The sequence below is a fragment of the Balaenoptera acutorostrata genome, chromosome 12 (genome assembly GCF_949987535.1).
Source record: "Balaenoptera acutorostrata chromosome 12, mBalAcu1.1, whole genome shotgun sequence".
In the NCBI taxonomy this organism is placed as follows: Eukaryota; Metazoa; Chordata; class Mammalia; order Artiodactyla; family Balaenopteridae; genus Balaenoptera; species Balaenoptera acutorostrata.
In genome coordinates this window covers 54,963,008-54,984,999 of record NC_080075.1, presented here as the reverse complement: position 1 = coordinate 54,984,999, position 21,992 = coordinate 54,963,008, and the positions used below count along the sequence as shown (strand labels likewise).

The window sequence follows — 21,992 nt, the reverse complement described above, 5'->3', positions numbered from 1 at the left end:
CCTATTTTACAGACTGAGGCCCTGCTGTATCTGTGGGATTTCCCAAAGAAACGAAGAATAGCCCCCAGAACATGGGTTTCACTCCAGGGAGCAGGAGGGGAAGACCCAGCTGGAGGGGGGGACCTCTTTCTGGTCTGGTGGGAGTGAAGGATCAGGAGATGCTCCCGCAGAAGGGGCCCCTACCCCCTTTTCCTGTCTGGGGAGGCTGCTCCCCACCACGTGCCCAGGGGGAAGGTGGTTACTACTGTTTGTACATTTTCTTTCAAACTCACATCCGGTTTAGATTTGGTCAGGATGGAGCAGGGGAACCCCAGAGTGTGGCTAGCTGTGATGGGTTTTGTTCATGTAAAAACAAAGAGCCCCATCCAAGTGGTTAAAAAAAAAAAAAAAAAACTTTATTAAGAAAAATTTCCAAAACGTCAAAAAAGTAGAGAGAAAAATGAATCCCATATACCCATCAACCAGTGTCAGTGATCACAAACTCATGAATAGTTTTGTTTGAGCTACACCCTGGGCCATTTCTCCCCCACGTTGCAATATTTCAGTATGTATTTATTAAACAAGAACTCTTTTGAAAAATAAAACTACCATATTTTTATTACAGCTCCCCCTCATCTAATTATTTAATTTTACAGTTTGTTTGCTAGAATCAGGATCCAGATAAGGCCACACATTGCATTTGGTTAATGGGTTGAATCTTTCTTTTATCCCCAACATTTTATTATGAAAATTTCAAACATACAAAAAGTTGAAAGAATTTTGCAGTAAACACCTGTATTCCCACCACCTAGATTTTAATATTCTTTTACTATACTTGCTTTAATCACATCTGCTACTCTCTCCATCCATCTGGAGTCTCTCCTAGTCTGTAGTCATCCCCTATCTTTTTTTTTTTTAATTAGTGATTTTTTTAAAAAGCTGGAGATTGTTCTGAGCATTTTTTTCAGTTGAAGTTAGTGGGAGTACGTTTGAGGCAGGTGGCCTCTCACTAGTTTTGCCCTCTTCCTCCTCTTGCCGCGGTTGGAAGGTCCCAGCCCTTTGCAGTCCTGTGAAGTGAGCAGCTGCAGAGACCACCGTGTCCCCATTTGACCCATTAGGGAAGGGTCTGGTCTGAGCACCTGGCCTGCCAGCTGGAACCACCTTTCCTGACTGAATTGGCAGGTGGAAGAATGGGGAGCACCGCCCTGCAAATATGGGTTCCGGGGAGGAGGCCGGTATCCTTGAAGTGGGTCCCTGTGAACTGGCACACGGCGAGAGGCCTGGAGAGGGGTGGGAGTGGAGAGGAAGCTAGCCGCCAGAGGCCTCCTAAACAAGGTGGGGAGACTGGGCGGGCCACTAAGTGGGGACTTCCTTTGGGCCTCTGCTAAGAGCAGAGAGCTGGGCTGGGCTGCCAGAATCAGGAGCCAGACTCCCAGAGTCTGTTGCACTGTCCGTGAGGAAGGCCTTCCTAATGCCCCAGCAAGGGAGAAGCTGGAACACTTTACCCAAACCAGGATAGGGAGTAGGTTTCGGACAATAAGATGATGAAGAGCAATCTGTTTCACCTTTGGAGAAGGATAGGAAAGCCTCAATCCACCTGGATTCTTATTTAACAACTGAAAACCTAGAACTTTTCATTCCAAACTACCCTTCAGTTCCATAGACTGACCAGTTGAGAAGAGTGGGATGGAAAATATGGAGCAGGGAGGAGAGTTGGACAAGGAAGAAAAGAAAGTAAATTCCCGATATCTACTTGAGTGTCTGCTAAACGGAAAAACAGAGAGACTGAGTGGGGTGTGAAAAGGGGAGGGCAAAAAGGCTCTGGAGAAGGATCCGGAGTGTTAATCTACAAAACAGTCTCAAACTCACAAGTGTGTGACAGTGAGAACTACTCTTATTCCTGCCCTTGGAATTACGATTAGCTTTTAACCTACTGTTTACAGCTCTTAGACTGTTCTTCATTTCCAAACTGTCAGAAGCTCTGCTCTGCCTGGGATGTGGGGAAGAGAGACTGTTCTTTGGCTGTTATGTTATGTGGGTTGTGACCATAACAACATTGCATCTTTATTGTCATCTATAAAATGGGAATAATTTCTACCTTTCAGGGCTGTGCAGATTAAATGATACTATATAATAAAGTACCTGGTACTCAGTGGGCCATCAGCAAATACCAGCCCCCCTTTTTTAGTAAAAGACACTTTTGAAGTTTAGAGCAGTGCTTCTCAAACGGTCTGTGGTGAAGGCTCAGTTTTATGTTCTGGTTTTTTTTTTTTAGATTCCCAATCTGTTGTGTTCTGATACTTTCTTAAAATACATAAACTGATAACCGCTCCCCCCACCACCAATTTTTTAGTATTTGATTCAACAATTATTCTGTCACATGGTTATCAACGTTTCGGAACATATACTCTAACTTTCTGCACTCACCCCGCGGGACTGGGTCACAAACACGCACAGACCCACCCCAGCCCACGGACCACACTTTGAGCAGCATGTGTTCAGAGGACATTTTGAGGAGAGGTGTGGGCCCTGGGGAGTATTTCAAGATTGAGGTTTGCCTAAAAGGAAGCTGGTTTCTCTTGGCATGAAAGGAAAGGAGCCAAGGAACCCTAGGGAGCTCTGGGCCGGGCAGCTGGGTGGCGGAGGCGGGACCCGGTGGCCGGAAGGCTGGGCTGCAGACTGGCACCCGCAGACCGCGGGGCGGGAGCTGTGCGCACGGCTGCACCTGACGGCAGAGGGGCGGGACCAACCCCGGGAAGCGGAGCCTGGGGAGGGATGAGGTTCCCTGGGAAGGAGCGGGTTCATAACTCTACCTCAGGTTTTACAGATGCAAAACAGATAAGAAGGGGACAGCCAATTGCCAAGGGGCCCGCAGCTCAGGAATGCTGCTCAGGCACCCACTTCTAAGCAGCCCACTCCCCCTCCTGGCTGAGCTTTTGGAAACGTAGAAGATTCCTTCTATTCTTGGGTCGATTTAAATTTTATTTTTGACTAGGTAATATATTCACATGGGTCAACCTTCCAAAGGTACCCAAAAGTAACTAGTGAAAAGCCTCCCTCCATCTCTGCCCCCATCCCTGTAAGGTAGAGAAGTTAGCAGATGTTTGTGTTATCCTTTTATATTTTCATGCATAAACGCACAGTGGTGCACTGTGTGTGCTCTACTTTCTAATCAGTTTATCTTGAAGTTCATGTCATGACAGCCCATACAGAGCCTCCTCATTCCTTTATATGGTGGCATGGTGTCCCTTTTAATGGATATATCATGCTTTATTTAATCAGCCTTCTGTCGATGGACATAAAGTTTTCTCTGGTTTTCTGCTATTATAAACAACGCTGCAGGAATGACCTTATATGTTGGTCGTTTTACACATGTTCGAGGACATCTGTAGGCATGGGATTGCTGAGTCAATGGGGATGTGCAAGAAATAATTTTGATATATGTCGCCAAGCTGCCCTTTGTAGAGGTTCTACCAACTTCTGTCCCACTGGTGATGGATGATAGTTTGAACCATCATTTTTGGCCATTTCCTCCTAATGTTACTTTTAGAAATCATGAGGTAGGTAGCAAAGGATGGGCTACTAGGCTGTGGCATCCTCAGAGGGAACATCTCCTGTGACTGTTTTCTGGGATCTGGGCTTCTGGGATGCTCTCTGTGGGGAATCTCCCTTACGAAGAGAGACGATTATTCAGGGACATGCAATTTTACACCTGTGGCTTTGAGTTGTGAGCAAACTGCAGTGGTCCTGAGAGTAAGGAGTGAGTGGCATGCTGAGTAGGTCTGAGAATGCCATCCTGGCAGCAGGAAGAGCACTAGAGGACGTGGGATCGAGCACATGTTCCTGGAGGCATTTTGTTTTTTTAATAAATTTATGTATTTTATTTTATTTTTGGCTGCATTGGGTCTTTGTTGCTGCACTGGCTTTCTCTAGTTGTGGCGAGTGGGGGCTACTCTTCGTTGTGGTGCGCGGGCTTCCCATCACGGTGGCTTCTCTTGTTGCGGAGCATGGGCTCTAGGCACGCGGGCTTCAGTAGCTGTGGTGCACGGGCTTGGTAGTTATGGCTCGTGGGTTCTAGAGCACAGGCTCAGTAGTTGTGGCTCACAGGCTTAGTTGCTCCGCGGCATGTGGGATCTTCCCGGAGCAGGGCTCGAACCCATGTCCCCTGCATTGGTAGGCAGATTCTTTTTTTTTTTTTTTTTAAATATGTGCACGCATTACTTTTCTTTTCTTTTTTTTTTTTAAACTGTTGGGTTTATTTATTTATTTATTTATGGTTGTGTTGGGTCTTCGTTTCTGTGCGAGGGCTTTCCCCAGCCATGGCGAGCGGGGGCCACTCCTCATCGCGGCGCGCGGGCCTCCCACCATCGCGGCCTCTCCTGCTGCGGAGCACAGGCTCCAGACGCGCAGGCTCAGCAAACTGTGGCTCACGGGCCTAGTCGCTCCGCGGCACGCGGGATCCTCCCAGACCAGGGCTCGAACCCGCTTCCCCCGCATTGGCAGGCAGACTCTCAACCACTGCACCACCAGGGAAGCCCCGGTAGGCAGATTCTTAACCACTGTGCCACCAGGGAAGCCCCCCTGGAGGCATTTTGGATGGGCACAGAACTCCCTGAGCCTCGGGGCTTCCCCATGGGGGAGTGGAAAGGATCCCATTACTCAACAGCTATTTATTGGGTGCCTGTATTAAGTGGTCCTTGCTCTGTTCGAGGGGGACAGGCCAGGAGCCGGTCACCAAGCACAGCCACTCAAGGCGGTCCTGAAACCACCTTCAACCTCAAACCCTGCACCCTGAGCACCTGGATCCCACCCCACTCAGGTCGCCCCTGCTGTAGGTAGCAGGGATACGGTGGCTCCAGGACTGCGGTTTTCAGTGCCGTGGGGGAGACAGCAAATTAAACCAAGCAGTATGAAATCACTAGCCAAGGGGTGAGGTCTGTGGAAGAGCTAACGTGTGCAGGAACTCCAGAAAGTGCCAAGGATTGCCATGCTACACCAGTAAATCTGCTTCTGGCCTTAACCCTCCTTGGTTGGTAGGTTATCCCTGGGTCATGCTAAAATACCTTAATAACAGAGAAAACCAATTCTGCTACATGGAAGATAGGAGCACCTGACAATGTGTTATTAAGCCACCTTGTATATTTTTCCTCTTCAGTAGTCTGGAGGGAATTCCTTCCTTGTGTAAGAACTTATCACCTTGGAGCATGGGTGTGACTTTCTCCCTCATTTTTTTTTTCCTTTTTTAAAATTTAATTTAATTTTGAATTTTATTTATTTTTTATACAGCAGGTTCTTATTAGTTATCCATTTTGTACATATTAGTGTATACATGTCAATCCCAATCTCCCAATTCATCCCACCACAAACCCCCCCACCGCTTTCCCCCCTTGGTGTCCATACGTTTGTTTCTCTACATCTGTGTCTCTATTTCTGCCCTGCAAACTGGTTCATCTGTACCATTTTTCTAGATTCCACATATATGCGTTAATATACGATATCTGTTTTTCTCTTTCTGACTTACTTCACTCTGTATAACAGTCTCTAGGTCCATCCACATCTCTACAAATGACCCAGTTTCATTCCTTTTTATGAGTGAGTAATATTCCATTGTATATACGTACCACATCTTCTTTATCCACTTGTCTGTCGATGGACGCTTAGGTTGCTTCCGTGACCTGGCTATTGTAAACAGTGCTGCAATGAACATTGGGGTGCATGTGTCTTTTTGAATTATGGTTTTCTCTGGGTATATGCCCAGTAGTGGGATTGCTGGGTCATATGGTAATTCTATTTTTAGTTTTTTAAGGAACCTCCATACTGTTCTCCATAGTGGCTGTATCAATTTACATTCCCACCAACAGTGCAAGAGGGTTCCCTTTTCTCCACACCCTCTCCAGCATTTGTTGTTTGTAGATTTTCTGATGATGCCCATTCTAACTGGTGTGAGGTGATACCTAATTGTAGTTTTGATTTGCATTTCTCTAATAATTAGTGATGTTGAGCAGCTTTTCATCTGTCTCTTGGCCATCTGTATGTCTTCTTTGGAGAGATGTCTGTTTAGGTCTTCTGCCCTTTTTTGGATTGGGTTGTTTGTTTTTTTAATATTGAGCTGCATGAGCTGTTTATATATTTTGGAGATTAACCCTTTGTCCATTGATTTGTTTGCAAATATTTTCTCCCATTCTGAGGGTTGTCTTTTAGTCTTGTTTGTAGTTTCCTTTGCTGTGCAAAAGCTTTGAAGTTTCATTAGGTCCCATTTGTTTATTTTTGTTTTTATTTCCATTACTCTAGGAGGTGGGTCAAAAAATATCTTGCTGTGATTTATGTCAAGAGTGTTCTTCCTATATCTTCCTCTAAGAGTTTTATAGTGTCTGGCCTTGCATTTAGGTCTTTAATCCATTTTGAGTTTATTTTTGTGTATGGTGTTAGGGAGTGTTCTAATTTCATTCCTTTACATGTAGCTGTCCAGTTTTCCCAGCACCACTTATTGAAGAGACTGTCTTTTCTGCATTGTATATCCTTGTCTCCTTTGTCATAGATTAGTTGACCATAAGTGTGTGGGTCTATCTCTGGGCTTTCTATCCTGTTCCATTGATCTATGTTTCTGTTTTTGTGTCAGTACCATACTGTCTTGATTACTGTAGCTTTGTAGTATAGTCTGAAGTCAGGGAGTCTGATTCCTCCAGCTCCTTTTTTTTCCCTCAAGATTGCTTTGGCTATTCAGGGTCTTTTGTGTCTCCATACAAATTTTAAGATTTTTTGTTCTAGTTCTGTAAAAAATGCCACTGGTAATTTGATATGGATTGTATTGAATCTGTAGATTGCTTTGAGTAGTATAGTCATTTTCACAATATTGATTCTTCCAATCCAAAAACATGATATATCTCTCCATCTGTTTGTGTCATCTTTGATTTCTTTCATCCGTGTCTTATAGTTTTCTGAGTACAGGTTTTTACCTCCCTAGGTAGATTTATTCCTAGGTATTTTATTCTTCTTGTTGCAGTGGTGAATGAGATTGTTTCCTTAATTTCTCTTTCTGATCTTTTGTTGTTAGGGTATAGGAATGCAAGAGATTTCTGTGCATTAATTTTGCATCCTGCAATTTGGCCAAATTCGTTGATTAGCTCTAGTAGTTTTCTGGTGGCATCTTTAGGATTCTCTATGTATAGTATCATGTCATCTCCAAACAATGACAGTTTTACTCCTTCTTTTCCAATTTGTATTCCTTTTATTTCTTTTTCGTCTCTGATTGCCGTGGCTAGGACTTCCAAAACTATGTTGAATAATAGTGGCGAGAGAGGACATCCTGTCTTGTTCCTGATCTTAGAGGAAATGCTTTCAGTTTTTCACCATTGAGAATGATGTTTGCTGTGGGTTTGTTGTATATGGCCTTTATTATGTTGAGGTAGGCTCCCTCTATGCCCACTTACTGGAGAGTTTTTGTCATAAATGGGTGTTGAATTTTGTCAAAAGCTTTTTATGCATTTATTGAGATGATCATATGGTTTTTATTCTTCAGTTTGTTAATATGGTGTATCACATTGATTGATTTGCGTATATTGAAGAATCCTTGCATCCTTGGGATAAATCCCACTTGATCGTGGTGTATGATCCTTTTAATGTGTTGTTGGATTCTGTTTGCTAGTATTTTGTTGAGGATTTTTGCATCTATATTCATCAGTGATATTGGTCTGTAATTTTCTTTCTTTGTAGTATCTTTGTCTGGTTTTTGTATCAGGGTGATGGTGGCCTCATAGAATGAGCTTGGGAGTGTTCCTTCCTCTGCAATTTTTTGGAAGAGTTTGAGAAGGATGGGTGTTAGCTCTTCCCTAAATGTTTGATAGAATTCACCTGTGAAGCCATCTGGTCCTGGACTTTTGTTTGTTGGAAGATTTTTTGTTGTTGTTGTTTTGTTTGTTTGTTTTTTAATATACTGCAGGTTCTTGTTAGTCATCAGTTTTATACACATCAGTGTATACATGTCAATCCCAATCGCCCAATTCAGCACACTACCATCCCCACCCCACCGCAGTTTTCCCCCCTTGGTGTCCCTGTGTCTGTTCTCTACATCTGTGTCTCAACTTCTGCCCTGCAAACCGGCTCATCTGTACCATTTTTCTAGGTTCCACATACACATGTTAATATACGATATTTGTTTTTCTCTTTCTGACTTACTTCACTCTCTATGACAGTCTCTAGATCTATCCACGTCTCAGCAAATGACTCAATTTTGTTCCTTTTTATGGCTGAGTAATATTCCATTGTATATATGTACCACAACTTCTTTAACCATTCGTCTGTCGATGGGCGTTTAGGTTGCTTCCATGACCTGGCTATTGTAAATAGTGCTGCAATGAACATTGGGGTGCATGTGTCTTTTTGAATTATGGTTTTCTCTGGGTATACGCCCAGTAGTGGGATTGCTGGATCATATGGTAAATCTATTTTTAGTTTTTTAAGGAACCTCCATACTGTTCTCCATAGTGGCTGTATCAATTTACATTCCCACCAACAGTGCAAGAGGGTTCCCTTTTCTCCACACCCTCTCCAGCATTTGTTGTTTGTAGATTTTCTGATGATGCCCATTCTAACTGGTGTGAGGTGATACCTAATTGTAGTTTTGATTTGCATTTCTCTAATAATTAGTGATGTTGAGCAGCTTTTCATCTGTCTCTTGGCCATCTGTATGTCTTCTTTGGAGAGATGTCTGTTTAGGTCTTCTGCCCTTTTTTGGATTGGGTTGTTTGTTTCTTTAATATTGAGCTGAATAAGCTGTTTATATATTTTGGAGATTAATCCTTTGTCCATTGATTCATTTGCAAATATTTTCTCCCATTCTGAGGGTTGTCTTTTCGTCTTGTTTATAGTTTCCTTTGCTGTGCAAAAGCTTTGAAGTTTCATTAGGTCCCATTTGTTTATTTTTGTTTTTATTTCCATTACTCTAGGAGGTGGATCAAAAAAGATCTTGCTGTGATTTATGTCAAAGAGTGTTCTTCCTATGTTTTCCACTAAGAGTTTTATAGTGTCCGGTCTTACATTTAGGTCTCGAATCCATTTTGAGTTTATTTTTGTGTATGGTGTTAGGGAGTGTTCTAATTTCATTCCTTTACATGTAGCTGTCCAGTTTTCCCAGCACCACTTATTGAAGAGACTGTCTTTTCTGCATTGTATATCTTTGCCTCCTTTGTCATAGATTAGTTGACCATAGGTGCATGGGTTTATCTCTGGGTTTTCTATCCTGTTACACTGATCTATGTTTCTGTTTTTGTACCAGTACCATATTGTCTTGATTACTGTAGGTTTGTAGTATAGTCTGAAGTCAGGGAGTCTGATTCCTCCAGCTCCGTTTTCTTCCCTCAAAACTGCTTTGGCTATTCGGGGTCTTTTGTGTCTCCATACAAATTTTAAGATGATTTGTTCTAGTTCCATAAAAAATGCCATTGGTAATTTGATAGGGATTGCATTGGATCTGTAGATTGCTTTGAGTAGTATAGTCATTTTCACAATATTGATTCTTCCAATCCAAGAACATGGTATATCTCTCCACCTGTTGGTATCATCTTTAATTTCTTTCATCAGTGTCTTATAGTTTTCTGCATACAGGTCTTTTGTCTCCCTAGGTAGGTTTATTCCTAGATATTTTATTCTTTTTGTTGCAATGGTAAATGGGAGTGTTTCCATAATTTCTCTTTCAGATTTTTCATCATTGGTGTATAGGAATGCAAGAGATTTCTGTGCATTAATTTTGTATCCTGCAACTTTACCAAATTCATTGATTAGCTCTAGTAGTTTTCTGGTGGCATCTTTAGGATTCTCTATGTATAGTATCACGTCATCTGCAAACAGTGACAGTTTTACTCCTTCTTTTCCAATTGTATTCCTTTTATTTCTTTTTCTTCTCTGATTGCCGTGGCTAGGACTTCCAAAATTATGTTGAATAGTAGTGGTGAGAGTGGACATCCTTGTCTCGTTCCTGATCTTAGAGGAAATGCTTCCAGTTTTTCACCATTGAGAATGATGTTTGCTGTGGGTTTGTCATATATGGCCTTTATTATGTTGAGGAAAGTTCCCTCTATGCCCACTTTCTGGAGAGTTTTTATCATAAATGGGTGTTGAATTTTGTCAAAAGCATTTTCTGCATCTATTGAGATGATCATATGGTTTTTATTCTTCAATTTGTTAATATGGTGTATCACATTGATTGATTTGTGTATATTGAAGAATCCTTGCATCCCTGGAATAAATCCCACTGGATCGTGGTGTATGATCCTTTTAATGTGTTGTTGGATTCTGTTTGCCAGTATTTTGTTGAGGATTTTTGCATCTATATTCATCAGTGATATTGGTCTATAATTTTCTTTTTTTGTAGTATCTTTGTCTGGTTTTGGTATCAGGGTGATGGTGGCCTCATAGAATGAGTTTGGGAGTGTTCCTTCCTCTGCAATTTTTTGGAAGAGTTTGAGAAGGATGGGTGTTAGCTCTTCTCTAAATGTTTGATAGAATTCACCTGTGAAGCCATCTGGTCCTGGACTTTTGTTTGTTGGAAGATTTTTAATCACAGTTTCAATTTCAGTGCTTGTGATTGGTCTGTTCATATTTTCTGTTTCTTCCTGGTTCAGTCTTGGAAGGTTATACCTTTCTAAGAATTTGTCCATTTCTTCCAGGTTGTCCATTTTATTGGCATAGAGTTGCTTGTAGTAGTCTCTTAGGATGTTTTGTTTTTCTGCGGTGTCTGTTTTAAGTTCTCCTTTTTCATTTCTAATTTTATTGATTTGAGTCCTCTCCCTCTTTTTCTTGATGAGTCTGGCTAATGGCTTATCAATTTTGTTTATCTTCTCAAAGAACCAGCTTTTAGATTTATGGATCTTTGCTATTTTCTTTGTTTCTATTTCATTTATTTCTCTTCTGATCTTTATGATTTCTTTCCTTCTGCTAACTTTGGGTTTTGTTTGTTCTTCTTTCTCTAGTTCCTTTAGGTGTAAGGTTAGATTGTTTACTTGAGATTTTTCTTGTTTCTTTAGGTAGGCTTGTATAGCTATAAACTTCCTTCTTAGAACTGCTTTTGCTGCATCCCATAGGTTTTGGATCGTCGTGTTTTCATAGTCATTTGTCTCTAGGTATTTTTTGATTTCCTCTTTGATTTCTTCAGTGATCTCTTGGTTATTTAGTAACGTATTGTTTAGCCTCCATGTGTTTGTGTTTTTTACATTTTTTTTCCTTGTAATTAATTTCTAATCTCATAGCATTGTGGTCAGAAAAGATGCTTGATATGATTTCGATTTTCTTAAATTTACTGAGGCTTGATTTGTGACCCAAGATGTGATCTATCCTGGAGAATGTTCTGTGTGCACTCGAGAAGAAAGTGTGATCTGCTGTTTTTTGATGGAATGTCCTATAAATATCAGTTAAATCTATCTGGTCTATTGTGTCATTTAAAGCTTCTGTTTCCTTATTTATTTTCATTTTGGATGATCTGTCCATTGGTGTAAGTGAGGTGTTAAAGTCCCCCACTAGTGTTGTGTTACTGTCGATTTCCTCTTTTATAGCTGTTAGCATTTGCCTTATGTATTGTGGTGCTCCTGTGTTGGGTGCACATATATTTATAATTGTTATATCTTCTTCTTGGATTGATCCCTTGATCATTATGTAGTGTCCTTCCTTGTCTCTTGTAACATTCTTTATTTTAAAGTCTATGTTATCTGGTATGAGTATAGCTACTCCAGCCTTCTTTTGATTTCCATTTGCATGGAATATCTTTTTCCATCCCCTCACTTTCAGTCTGTATGTGTCCCTAGGTCTGAAGTGGATCTCTTGTAGACAGCATATATATGGGTCTTGTTTTTGTATCCATTCAGTGACCCTGTGTCTTTTGGTTGGAGCATTTAATCCATTCACATTCAAGGTAGTTATCGATATGTATGTTCCTATGACCATTTTCTTAATTGTTTTGGGCTTGTTTTTGTCGGTCCTTTTCTTCTCTTGCATTTCCCACTTAGAGAAGTTCCTTTAGCATTTGCTGTAGAGCTTTTTTGGTGGTGCTGAATTTTCTTAGCTTTTGCTTGTCTGTAAAGCTTTTGATTTCTCCATCAAATCTGAGATCCTTGCCAGGTAGAGTAGTGTTGGTTGTAGGTTCTTCCCTTTCATCACTTTAGATATATCGTGCCACTCCCTTCTGGCTTGCAGAGTTTCTGCTGAGAAATCGGCTGTAAACCTTATGGGAGTTCCCTTGTATGTTATTTGTCGTTTTTCCCTTGTTGCTTTTAATAATTTTTCTTTGTCTTTAATTTTTGTCAATTTGATTACTGTGTGTTTTGGCGTGTTTCTCCTTGGGTTTATCCTGCCTGGGACTCTCTGTACTTCCTGGACTTGGGTGGCTATTTCCTTTCCCATGTTAAGGAAGTTTTCGACTATAATCTCTTCAAATATTTTCTCAGGTCCTTTCTCTCTCTCTTCTCCTTCTGGGACCCCTATAATGCGAATGTTGTTGTGTTTAATGTTTTCCCAGAGGTCTCTTAGGCTGTCTTCGTTTCTTTTCATTCTTTCCTCTTTATTCTGTTCCATGGCAGTGAATTCCGCCATTCCGTCTTCCAGGTCACTTATCCGTTCTTCTGCCTCAGTTACTCTGCTATTGATTCCTCCCAGTGTATTTTTCGTTTCAGTTATTGTATTGTTCATCTCTGTTCATTTTTTAATTCTTCTAGGTCTTTGTTCTTTAATTCTTCTAGGTCTTTGTTAAACATTTCTTGCATCTTTTCAATCTTTGCCTCCATTCTTTTTCCAAGGTCCTGGGTAATCTTCACTGTCATTATTTTTAACTCTTTTTCTGGAAGGTTGCCTATCTCAACTTCATTCAGTTGTTTTTCTGGGGTTTTATCTTGTTCCTTCATCTGGTACATAGTCCTCTGCCTTTTCATTTTGTCTGTCTTTCTGTGAATGTGGTTTTCGTTCCACAGGCTGCAGGATTGTAGTTCTTCTTGCTTCTGCTGTCTGCCCTCTGGTGGTTGAGGCTATTTAAGAGCCTTGTGCAAGCTTCCTGATGGGAGGGACTGGTGGTGGGTAGAGCTGGGTGTTGCTCTGGTGGGCAGAGCTCAGTAAAACTTTAATCCGCTTGTCTGCTGATGGGTGGGGCTGAGTTCCCTCTCTGTTGGTTTTTTGGCGTGAGGTGACCCAGCACTGCAGCCTACATGCTCTTTGGTGGGGCTGATGGTGGACTCTGGGAGGGCTCACGCCAAGGAGTACTCCCCAGAACTTCTGCTGCCAGTGTCCTTGTCCCCATGGTGAGCCACAGCCACTCCCTGCATCTGCAGGAGACCCTCCAACACTAGCAGGTAGGTCTGGTTCAGTCGCCTATAGGGTCACTGCTCCTTCCCCTGGGTCCCGATGCGCACACTACTTTGTGTGTGCCCTCCAAAAGTGGAGTCTCCCCTTCCCCCAGTCCTGTCGAAGTCCCACAGTCAAATCCTGCCAGGCTTCAAAGTCTGATTCTCTGGGAATTCCTCCTCCCGTTGCCGGACCCCCAGGTTGGGAAGCCTGACGTGGGGCTCAGAACCTTCACTCCAGTGGGTGGACTTCTGTGGTATAAGTGTTTTCCAGTTTGTGGGTCACCCACCCAGCAGCCATGGGATTTGATTTTATTGTGATTGCACCCCTCCTACCATCTCATTGTGGCTTCTCTGCTGTCCTTGGATGTGGGGCATCTTTTTTGGTGAGTTCCAGCATCCTCCTGTCAATGATTATTCAGCAGTTAGTTGTGATTCTGGTGCTCTCGCAGGAAGGAGTGAGAGCATATCCTTCCACTCCGCTATCTTGAACCAATCTCTGTCCCTCATTTTAAATTCTGAAATTCTGGGCTTGTTCCAAGTCCTGGGAACTCCACCTCCTCAAACACTGAACTACAGAAAATAAACCCAAGGGGGCAGTTTGTGCTGTGACCGTGGTAGAATGTGTGTTTTTTCTTTAAAGGCTGTTTAAGTGCATAGAAACTATGTCTTTATTTTCTCAGATCCAAGCCATTCAAATGCTAGGTTGGGGGTGGTTGGGTGGGTACAGGGGCGTGTACCAGTCTTCACATCTGCCATGTTCAGGGGACTACTGTCCTCACGTAGCCACTCTGATCCCTGCCCTGTTTTCCAGATGGCTTTGGGAAATTGCTCCTGGCCGAGGCCCTCCTGGAGCAGTGTTTGAAGGAGAACCACGCCAAGATAAAAGACTCTGTCCCTCTGCTGGAGAAGAGTGAGCCGAAGATGAATGAAGCCAGAAACTATCTGAGCAGTATCCTTAATCATGGGAGGCTGCCGGTAAGTTGTAGACCGCCCACCCACCCAGCCTGGAGCTGTCTCTCCTCTCTCCTGCCTCGTCTCTGCTGTGAGGACCTCCTGGGGTCATTTGGTCACCGGAGCAGCAAGTGTCCCTTAAGGGTTGGCCTGCCCTGTTCAGTACAGTAGCCACTAGCCACATGGCTTGTCCAAACTGAGCTGTGCTGTGAGTGTGAAACACACACTGGATTTCGAAGACTTAGTACAAAACACGGAATATAAAAGAGCATCAATTCTTTATATTGATTACATATTCAAATGATAATATGTAGAATATATTAAATAAAATATAGTATTAAAATTAATTTTACCTATTTTTACCTTTTTTAATGTGACTAGAAATGTTTACTAGAAAAATCTAAATTACACTTGTGGCTTGCACTTGTGGCCGAAGTTATATATTTCTATTACACAGCGTTTGGTTGATCTAGTTTGTGCCTGGTCCTTTGGCTTCTTTGAGGATCTCAGGGAGATAAAACCTCAGTGAATGTATGATCTAGTTGGAAACAGGCAAACATTCTGAGTTGGCTAGCAACGGAAGCACTCCATAACATGGCAAGCCAGTTCGAGTCCACGTGCATTTATTGAGCAACTACTATATGCAAGGCACTGAGGGGCAGTATAGAGGGAAGTATAGTCACAGCTTTCTTTAGATCTTTACTGCTCAAAGCATGGTCCACCCACCCACAGTATGGGCATCATCTGGGAGCTGGTTAAGAATGCAAAATCTGATTCAGAACCTGCATTTTAACAAGCTCTCTTGGTGATTCTCAGGCACTTTCAAGTTTGAAACTGTTCTCAATTACCATGTATCCTGAACTATAATAGAAGTATGGGTGTGTCAATAGAGACCCAAAGGGGAAATGATTTTTCAAGAGATGTTCCAAAGTAATATATTTCCTGACTTAAATATTTTATTGCAACCTACTATGTGCAAGGCATTGTGTTATGTACTTTGAGGGCAATAAAGATGAGTCCAGCATGGACCCTGCCCTCAGGGAGGTTGCAAGGCTACTGGGAAGGTAGTCCTATTAAAAAATTATTCAAGGTGTACTGTGACACGTGCTACAGGAGTAGCATACATGGGGAGGCAAGTCTGAGGGGGACACTCCCTGGGGTGAGGTGGGGAGTCAACTCAGGATTATGGTAGTGCTGGAATTGGACCCATCTGGGGGCTGGACCTTGAAGGAGGTCAGGATATGGACATACACAGATAAGGCAAGGCATTCCAAGCTACGGAAGCAGTGTATAATCAAAGAGCTCCTCTTAGAAGAATTTCCTTAAAGTATGTCAGTTAGCAAGAGTGTAAGGTACTGGTGTGTAATTGGTGTAAAGGGACATTAGGGTGAGAAAGCGGGACTGGAACAGCAGGCCAAGAAGTGGGGGGCGTTTTCTGTAAGCAGTGTGGGGAGACTATACTGGAAGTTTAAGGTAACTGCGTTTAGACTCCTTGACGGGGATTATTGTAGCTCTGGGAGGTTTTGTCTCGGATTAAAATAACTGCTTGACCCTGAGCCTGTCCCCTGGTATCCTGGGCCCTCCAGTTCCTCATCTGCCAATCAAAATGGTTGGACTTGATTGATGGGTCTCAAGTTTTTCCCACCAAGACCGTTTTAATTTTTTTCTTCCCAGTAGACTCTATTATATATTTAAAAATTCTTTTTAAAATAAAAATGACTCAGGCTTATTGTAAAAAAAATTCACTAAATAAATAAAGAGTTTGAATAATAAATACATCCTTGTTTCCACCCCTACCCCCATGCCCACTTCCATCCCCAGAGTTGAGCGCTGGTCACCATTTGGTGTGAATCCCATATGCTTTCTTTGTGCGTTAACAAACACACATACACATGCGTGGAGCTTTCTTTTCTTATTAGTCATAGGATTCATATTTGTCATGTTGCTCTTTTGCACTGAAAACTTTCACTTGAAACTTTCTGCATGCCAGTACCTCATTCTTTGTATTGGCTGAATGGTATCCACGTGTATTATTGTGAAAACTATTTTGTCTACCATATCACATTTATTAAGTACAAATTTTACCATGCTTGGGAGTTCCCTGGTGGCCTAGCGGTTAGGATTCTGGGCTTTCACTGCTGTGGCCCGGGTTCAGTCCCTGGTCAGGGAACTGAGATCCCGCAAGCTGCGCGGTGTGACCAAAAAAATTAAATTAAAAATTTAAAAATGGCTAGCAGTTAATTAAAAAAATTTACCATGCTTTATTTATCAAAGACATATATAGGCACCAATGAAATCGAGAAATTCACTGTTTTCCAAGCCAAGGCCAAAAACTTGCTGTTGATCAGGCAAAATAAAATATTAAAAATAGTTTGTGGGATTCTCTATCTTACCCCAAAGGCCAGGCTGGGGGGATGCTCTTTCCTGGCAGCAGATGAAATCTCAGGTGGATTCCCCTGCATCCCGAGTAGCTCTGATGGGATGAGGAGGAGAGGTGGGTCCTGGGGCGCCTCCTCAGGGTAGTTTGGAACTTTCTACTCTTAGTCACCTCTGAGATCCTATACAGCTCAGTGCTTTGGAGGCTGGTGAAAATGAGCCATTTGTCCTAACTTCTGTTATCCAGTGAGTGCCAGGCTTTGCACCCTCTCACTGGTGCCTCTCTGTAACCTTCTGCAATGGTATTTACTATTATCCCCATTTTCCAGATGAAGAAACTGAGACCTAGGAGAGGTTAGTCACTTAGCCAAGGGCCACAGTGCAGGTCTTGAACGCAGGCCTATTTGCCTCTGCTCCCAAGTTCTCATGCTGTTTGCCATTTCCTGGTGCTGTGTCTGTAGTGCTGGAGTAGAAATGAAATAATGACTGAGAAACCTGAGCTAACGTTGGTGGTGATGCTGCCACTCCTGCTTTTGCAGGTCTCATTTTGCATCTGTGAAGTATTTCCTCATCTCTTCTTCCTCTTACCTGGGTATCCACATGAGGTCATTCTTCCCTATTTATTGACAGAGACAATGAGGCACAAAAAGACTAGATGACACGCCTGACCCACCCAGCAGAGGGACTATTCCCCAGACCCAGTGACTTCCTGCATAGCATCCTTCCACAGGACCCGGGCTCTGTGGTTCCCTGACTGTTGGATTGACAGGCCAGGTTCAAATTCAGAGGCATGGGTCTTGCTGAGTGTAGCCAACTTTTCATTCTGCCAAGTAAGGACATTAAAAAAGCCCCAAAACACAACAACAAAACCATACCATCTTCTATAACCATCACTACATAAAAGAAAAAACAACACTGAAACACAAGACAGATGTGCTTAAGAATTAAGGGTAACGTTTTAAATAGTATAACTTTAGCTTTAGAAACATTCACCACATTGTCCTTAATTTTCTGCCAGCTTGGTGGAAGCTCTGTTGTCAACTGTCTTTGATCCACCAGGAACCACTCTGAGCTACACCCTGTCATCTTGCCCTGAAACGTGTCCTGAGCTTAGCTGCCCTTTTCCCCCTTTATAGTAGGACAGGATAATAATAATAATTACTCATGGCCTGTGTTTATCTAGCTCCTTTCTAAAGAAAAGTTCAAAGCTGTTTTCTGGACTTTGCCCTATTAATGCTCTTGGCATTGCTGTGCTGGGAGTTGAGGGGTGGCTGTTATTTTCTCACCCTCAGCAATGGGGAAAACCAGGCCAGAGCAGGGAGGAAATGTGCCTGTGGCTTGAGACCAGGGGAGCAGGGATGGCAGAGCTGTTGCTCAGCTTGAGGGACTGTGGGCCACATGCCTCTGGGGGTGTGTGATCTGTGGCCCTGGCCCAGGGTGTAGGCAACCTATCTGGGGAGACTAGCAAAACCCCTTGAAAAATTCAGCCTTTGAGAGTTAATCACTAGTCAACAGGTCAGGCATGCAGGGGCCCCGTGGGTCTACTTGGTAGAGACATTGTAGGAGGTCAGCAGAAGGGAGCTCTCTGGTAGTCAGGGAGGCTTCTAGGAGGAGGTGGGCCTGTGCAAGGCTTCGAAGGATAGAGGAGGATCTGGATAGACCGAGGGGAAGGGAAGACTGTTCTAGATGGGGGGCTTGTGTGAGCAAAGGAAGAACGTGTATTTCCAAAAACCAAAGACCAGTGAGGAAGGAGAATTTGGCTTTGCCGTGTTCCATTTCTCTTCGTTGGCTTCTGAGAGGGCAGTAGATGGCGAGGAGTGGTGGACACCTCCCCTGGGGTCACAGGTTCCCCAGACTCTGGTCTCCCTGCAGGGAATCAGGGGCAACACCTTCCTGTTGGTGACAGAGGCCGGGGTGCTGACCAGCACTGCACCTCCTGGGAGCTCCGTGGACAGAATTGATGCTGTGTGGGAGGGGTGGTGCCCAGAGCCTGGCCAAGAGGGTGGTGGGTCGGCTGAGCACAGACATGGAGGTGGAGTGGCCTCAGAAGGTGGGAGCTCTGGGCCCGCGTCCAAGGCCAGGACTCTCAGGCAGGGCTGACCACACGTCCTTGGGCTCTGAGGGAGGCCCTAAGAATCCTTGTATGGGGTGGAGATTTGGGCGTAAGCAGCACTTGATCAAGTAGGGGAAAGAAAATCAGTTTGAGTGCAGGCACTTGATTCTGATAAGATGAGGGCAGTGGCCTCATGGGCCTTCACTCTCCCCCTGTCTTATGTCCACGCTGCTGCTGTGGCCGTCTCCCCGCAGGGGTTCTGCTGCTTTGAGTGTGGGCTTCAGCTGCCTCACCTGCAGGACTCTTTCCAAGGCCTTTCACCTAGTTATATATTTGTACATATATGCATATATAGAGGAGCCCCCCAGTTATATAAGCTTTAGGCCCCGCAAAACTTGGCTGGGCCCCTGACTGCCCACTTGTGTTAAGAACAAGTGCCTGAACTGAGTGCCAGCCTTGGGCCGAAGCTTCTGGGAGCTTCAGGAGAGAGGAGTCAGGGCCAGTCTGCAAGCTGCCCGCAGTCTAGTTGGGGGCATAAGGTACACGCACATGAAACAATTAGGGACTCGTGTAAGAATGTCACTAAGAGCCACAGCGTAGGCCACGGACTGCAAGTGTGCAGAGAGGGGAGCTGCCCATATGTGTTTGAGGGTCGGGAAGTCTTCCTGGAAGAGGAGGGGAGTTCTGAGCAGGATCGTAGGCAAACCCTCATGGCTCGGTGAGGGGAGCGTTCATTCTCAGGTCCCCGGTTGGGGTGGGGCCAGGGTCTTTGGGGCAGGACCCTGCTGACGTGGTCCTTGGCCTTTCAGCCACAGTACATGTGTGAGGCCATGCTGATCCTGGGCAAGCTGCATTACGTGGAGGGCTCGTACCGAGATGCCATCAGCATGTACGCGCGGGCCGGGATTGATGACATGTCCATGGAGAATAAGCCCCTGTATCAGATGCGGCTGCTGGCGGAGGCCTTTGTCATCAAAGGTAGGTGTGAGCACCGGCCGGGTCTCCCCAGCATTGTGCGCAGCTCGTTACACTCTGGCCCCCATGTGCCGGGAGCGGGTGGCAGCTGCAGGGCAGCAGTGCTGTGTTGAGGGTGGGCCTGCAGGGCAGCGTTTAAGACACTTAATCCCCGGGAGTGCCCAGGCACTGACCAGCCAGGTGGATGCCAGGGTAACCAACCACATCAGCACATGCCGGCTGACGGCAGGCGCCGGGCCGGATGTCAGGTCGGAAGACTCAGGTTCCTGCCCTGGCTCTGTCGACAGATAGTCACCTGACTGTGTGCCCTTGGGCATATAGCTCTTCACCTTTCTTGGCCTCAGTGGATTTACCTGAAAGACAGGGTCGTAATACCTGCCCTCACAGGGTTACCATGAACAAGAGCAATCAGTTGTGTAACCAGGGTGAGAAAGGCTTTAAAAGCGTGCCACCCGTCGTTAGAGTGGCACTAGTGACTGGCGTTGGCTACAGATCAGGTGCTCGATGGCACAGAGCAGCCTGGCTCTCCTCAGGTATTTGCTGGGCACCTGCAGGGAGCAGTCCAGGAAGGCAATGCTGGGATCCTGTGATGGGCAGGTCAGAGCCAGTTTCCAGGGTGAGTGATGCTGTGGTGCGGAGCCAGGCACACAGGGTCAGTGATGTAGGAATTTCATCATGGGCGCTGTGGATGCCCACCTGGGGAAAGAGTGCCCTTGAACTGACCCTGAAGGTGTTACATGGCAGTAAAAGCCCTCCCCCAGACTTTGTGCTTCAGGCTCCATCTTCCCTGGATCCTTGAATCCTGGGATCACAGAGCCTGAGTGCTGGCTCTTGGTGGCAGTGAGGTCCCAGGAGCCCCTCTGTCCACACTGTTGCCAGGAATCTTGGATGTTTGATCATCTCTTTATTCCAGCACAAACCAACCCCCAGAGAAAAGTCTAGAAACACGTGTGACCCTGTGGGGATTTGGTGTCTGGTATTGGTAAAGTATTTGTCACCTTCTTTTCTCTTATAGATGGGGACATTCTCCCATCTTATATACAGGGAAACTGAGGCCCAGAGAGGGGATGTACCTTACCTGGAGTTACCCAGAGATTTGTGGTGGATCCAGGATTGGAACCTCCACTCTCTGACATTGGCCTTGGACTATGAGTCCCCACTCCCACGAATCTGTGTCCTTTGGGTCCTGGGAGATTGACTATGACATCTGTGCAGGGCACAGCCTCCTTTAACCATGGCCGATGGGGCTTCTTGAGAGCTGTTTGTCCACCTGTGGGTCCCTGGGTCCCTTTCCCCATTGAGAGACTGTTCACACAATCCCAGGAAATCTGCTGAGATCTTCCCCCCAGACAGACCTGGTGCCAGCCTGTGGGAGGCAGGTGCCCATCTGGGACAGTCCAGTGTGTGGGGTCTTCTCCCTTTGCTCTCTCATCCCCTGCTCTGTGCCCCCGGTACAGGCTGGTCCTGGGGGTGATCTTCATTTGGCATTTGGGTCTTTCTGGCCTCTTGGAAACCACTTATGCCATGAACTCCTGAACCTAACACCCTTTCTTAGGGCTCCTTTCCGGCACTTTTTCCTGTAGACCTGGCTCGGTACCTACTGCTCCCTGTCTCCTGCTCTCTACTCTTTCCAGCACGCCTCCAGCTTCTTGGGGGAACACAGGCCCGGTGGTCACAGGTGCCGCAGGGGAGGTAAGGAGCTGGGTGTCCCTGGCGTGGGCTGCTTCCCCGCTCCCCACTGACTGCACTAGGCTTCCCACTTGCTTGCCTCCTCTCTGCCCGTCCTCCCTGTCCTGTCGCAATGCCTGCGCCCTGCTGCTCAGCATGCTGAGGTTCATCTGACCCTGTGTGTGCTTGAGACTGTGCACGTGGCCTCCAGGGTGTGCATGGTGTTGATTTTCCTGGGTTTGGCGGGACCTGGTGTGGCTCCCAATGCAGAGAGTAGGGGATGGGGATGGCTGGTCATTGGTCCTGACTTCAGTTATGAGCATGGGGCTTGTCTTAGTCTGCTAGGTTGCCATAACAAAATATCATAGACTGGGTGGCTTAAACAATAGGAATTTATTTCTCACAGTTCTAGAGGCTGGGAAATCCAAGATCCGTGTACCAGCAGTGTTGGTGTCTGGTGAGGGCTCTCTCCTTGGGTTGCAGATGGCCGCCTTCTTGCTATGTCCTCACGTGACCTTTCCTCCATGGGTGCTCATGGAGAGATCCCTCTCTCTTTGCCTTCTTATAAAGCCACTAACCCCATCATGAAGTCCCCACCCTCATGACCTCATCTAACCCTAATTACCTTCCAAAGGCACCACCTCCAAATACCATCACATTTCGGGTTA

General features: G+C 45.0%; 1 protein-coding gene across 5 annotated transcripts in view; it reads left to right on the top strand.

Moving 5' to 3' along the window:
• The window catches only part of TTC7A (tetratricopeptide repeat domain 7A), a 162,701-nt gene that overhangs the window by 39,943 nt on the left and 100,766 nt on the right, over nt 1–21,992 (top strand). For 3 of the 5 annotated variants that reach the window (XM_057558077.1, XM_057558076.1, XM_007190056.3), the window contains 2 exons: nt 14,113–14,276; nt 19,491–19,659. In XM_057558077.1, coding sequence (XP_057414060.1) covers nt 14,223–14,276; nt 19,491–19,659 — 223 coding nt within the window. In that variant the 5' untranslated portion in view covers nt 14,113–14,222. Of the gene's footprint in view, nt 1–14,112; nt 14,277–19,490; nt 19,660–21,239; nt 21,349–21,992 lie in introns of all 5 variants that reach the window. The other 2 variants (XM_007190057.3, XM_028168483.2) reach the window with 2 other exon arrangements.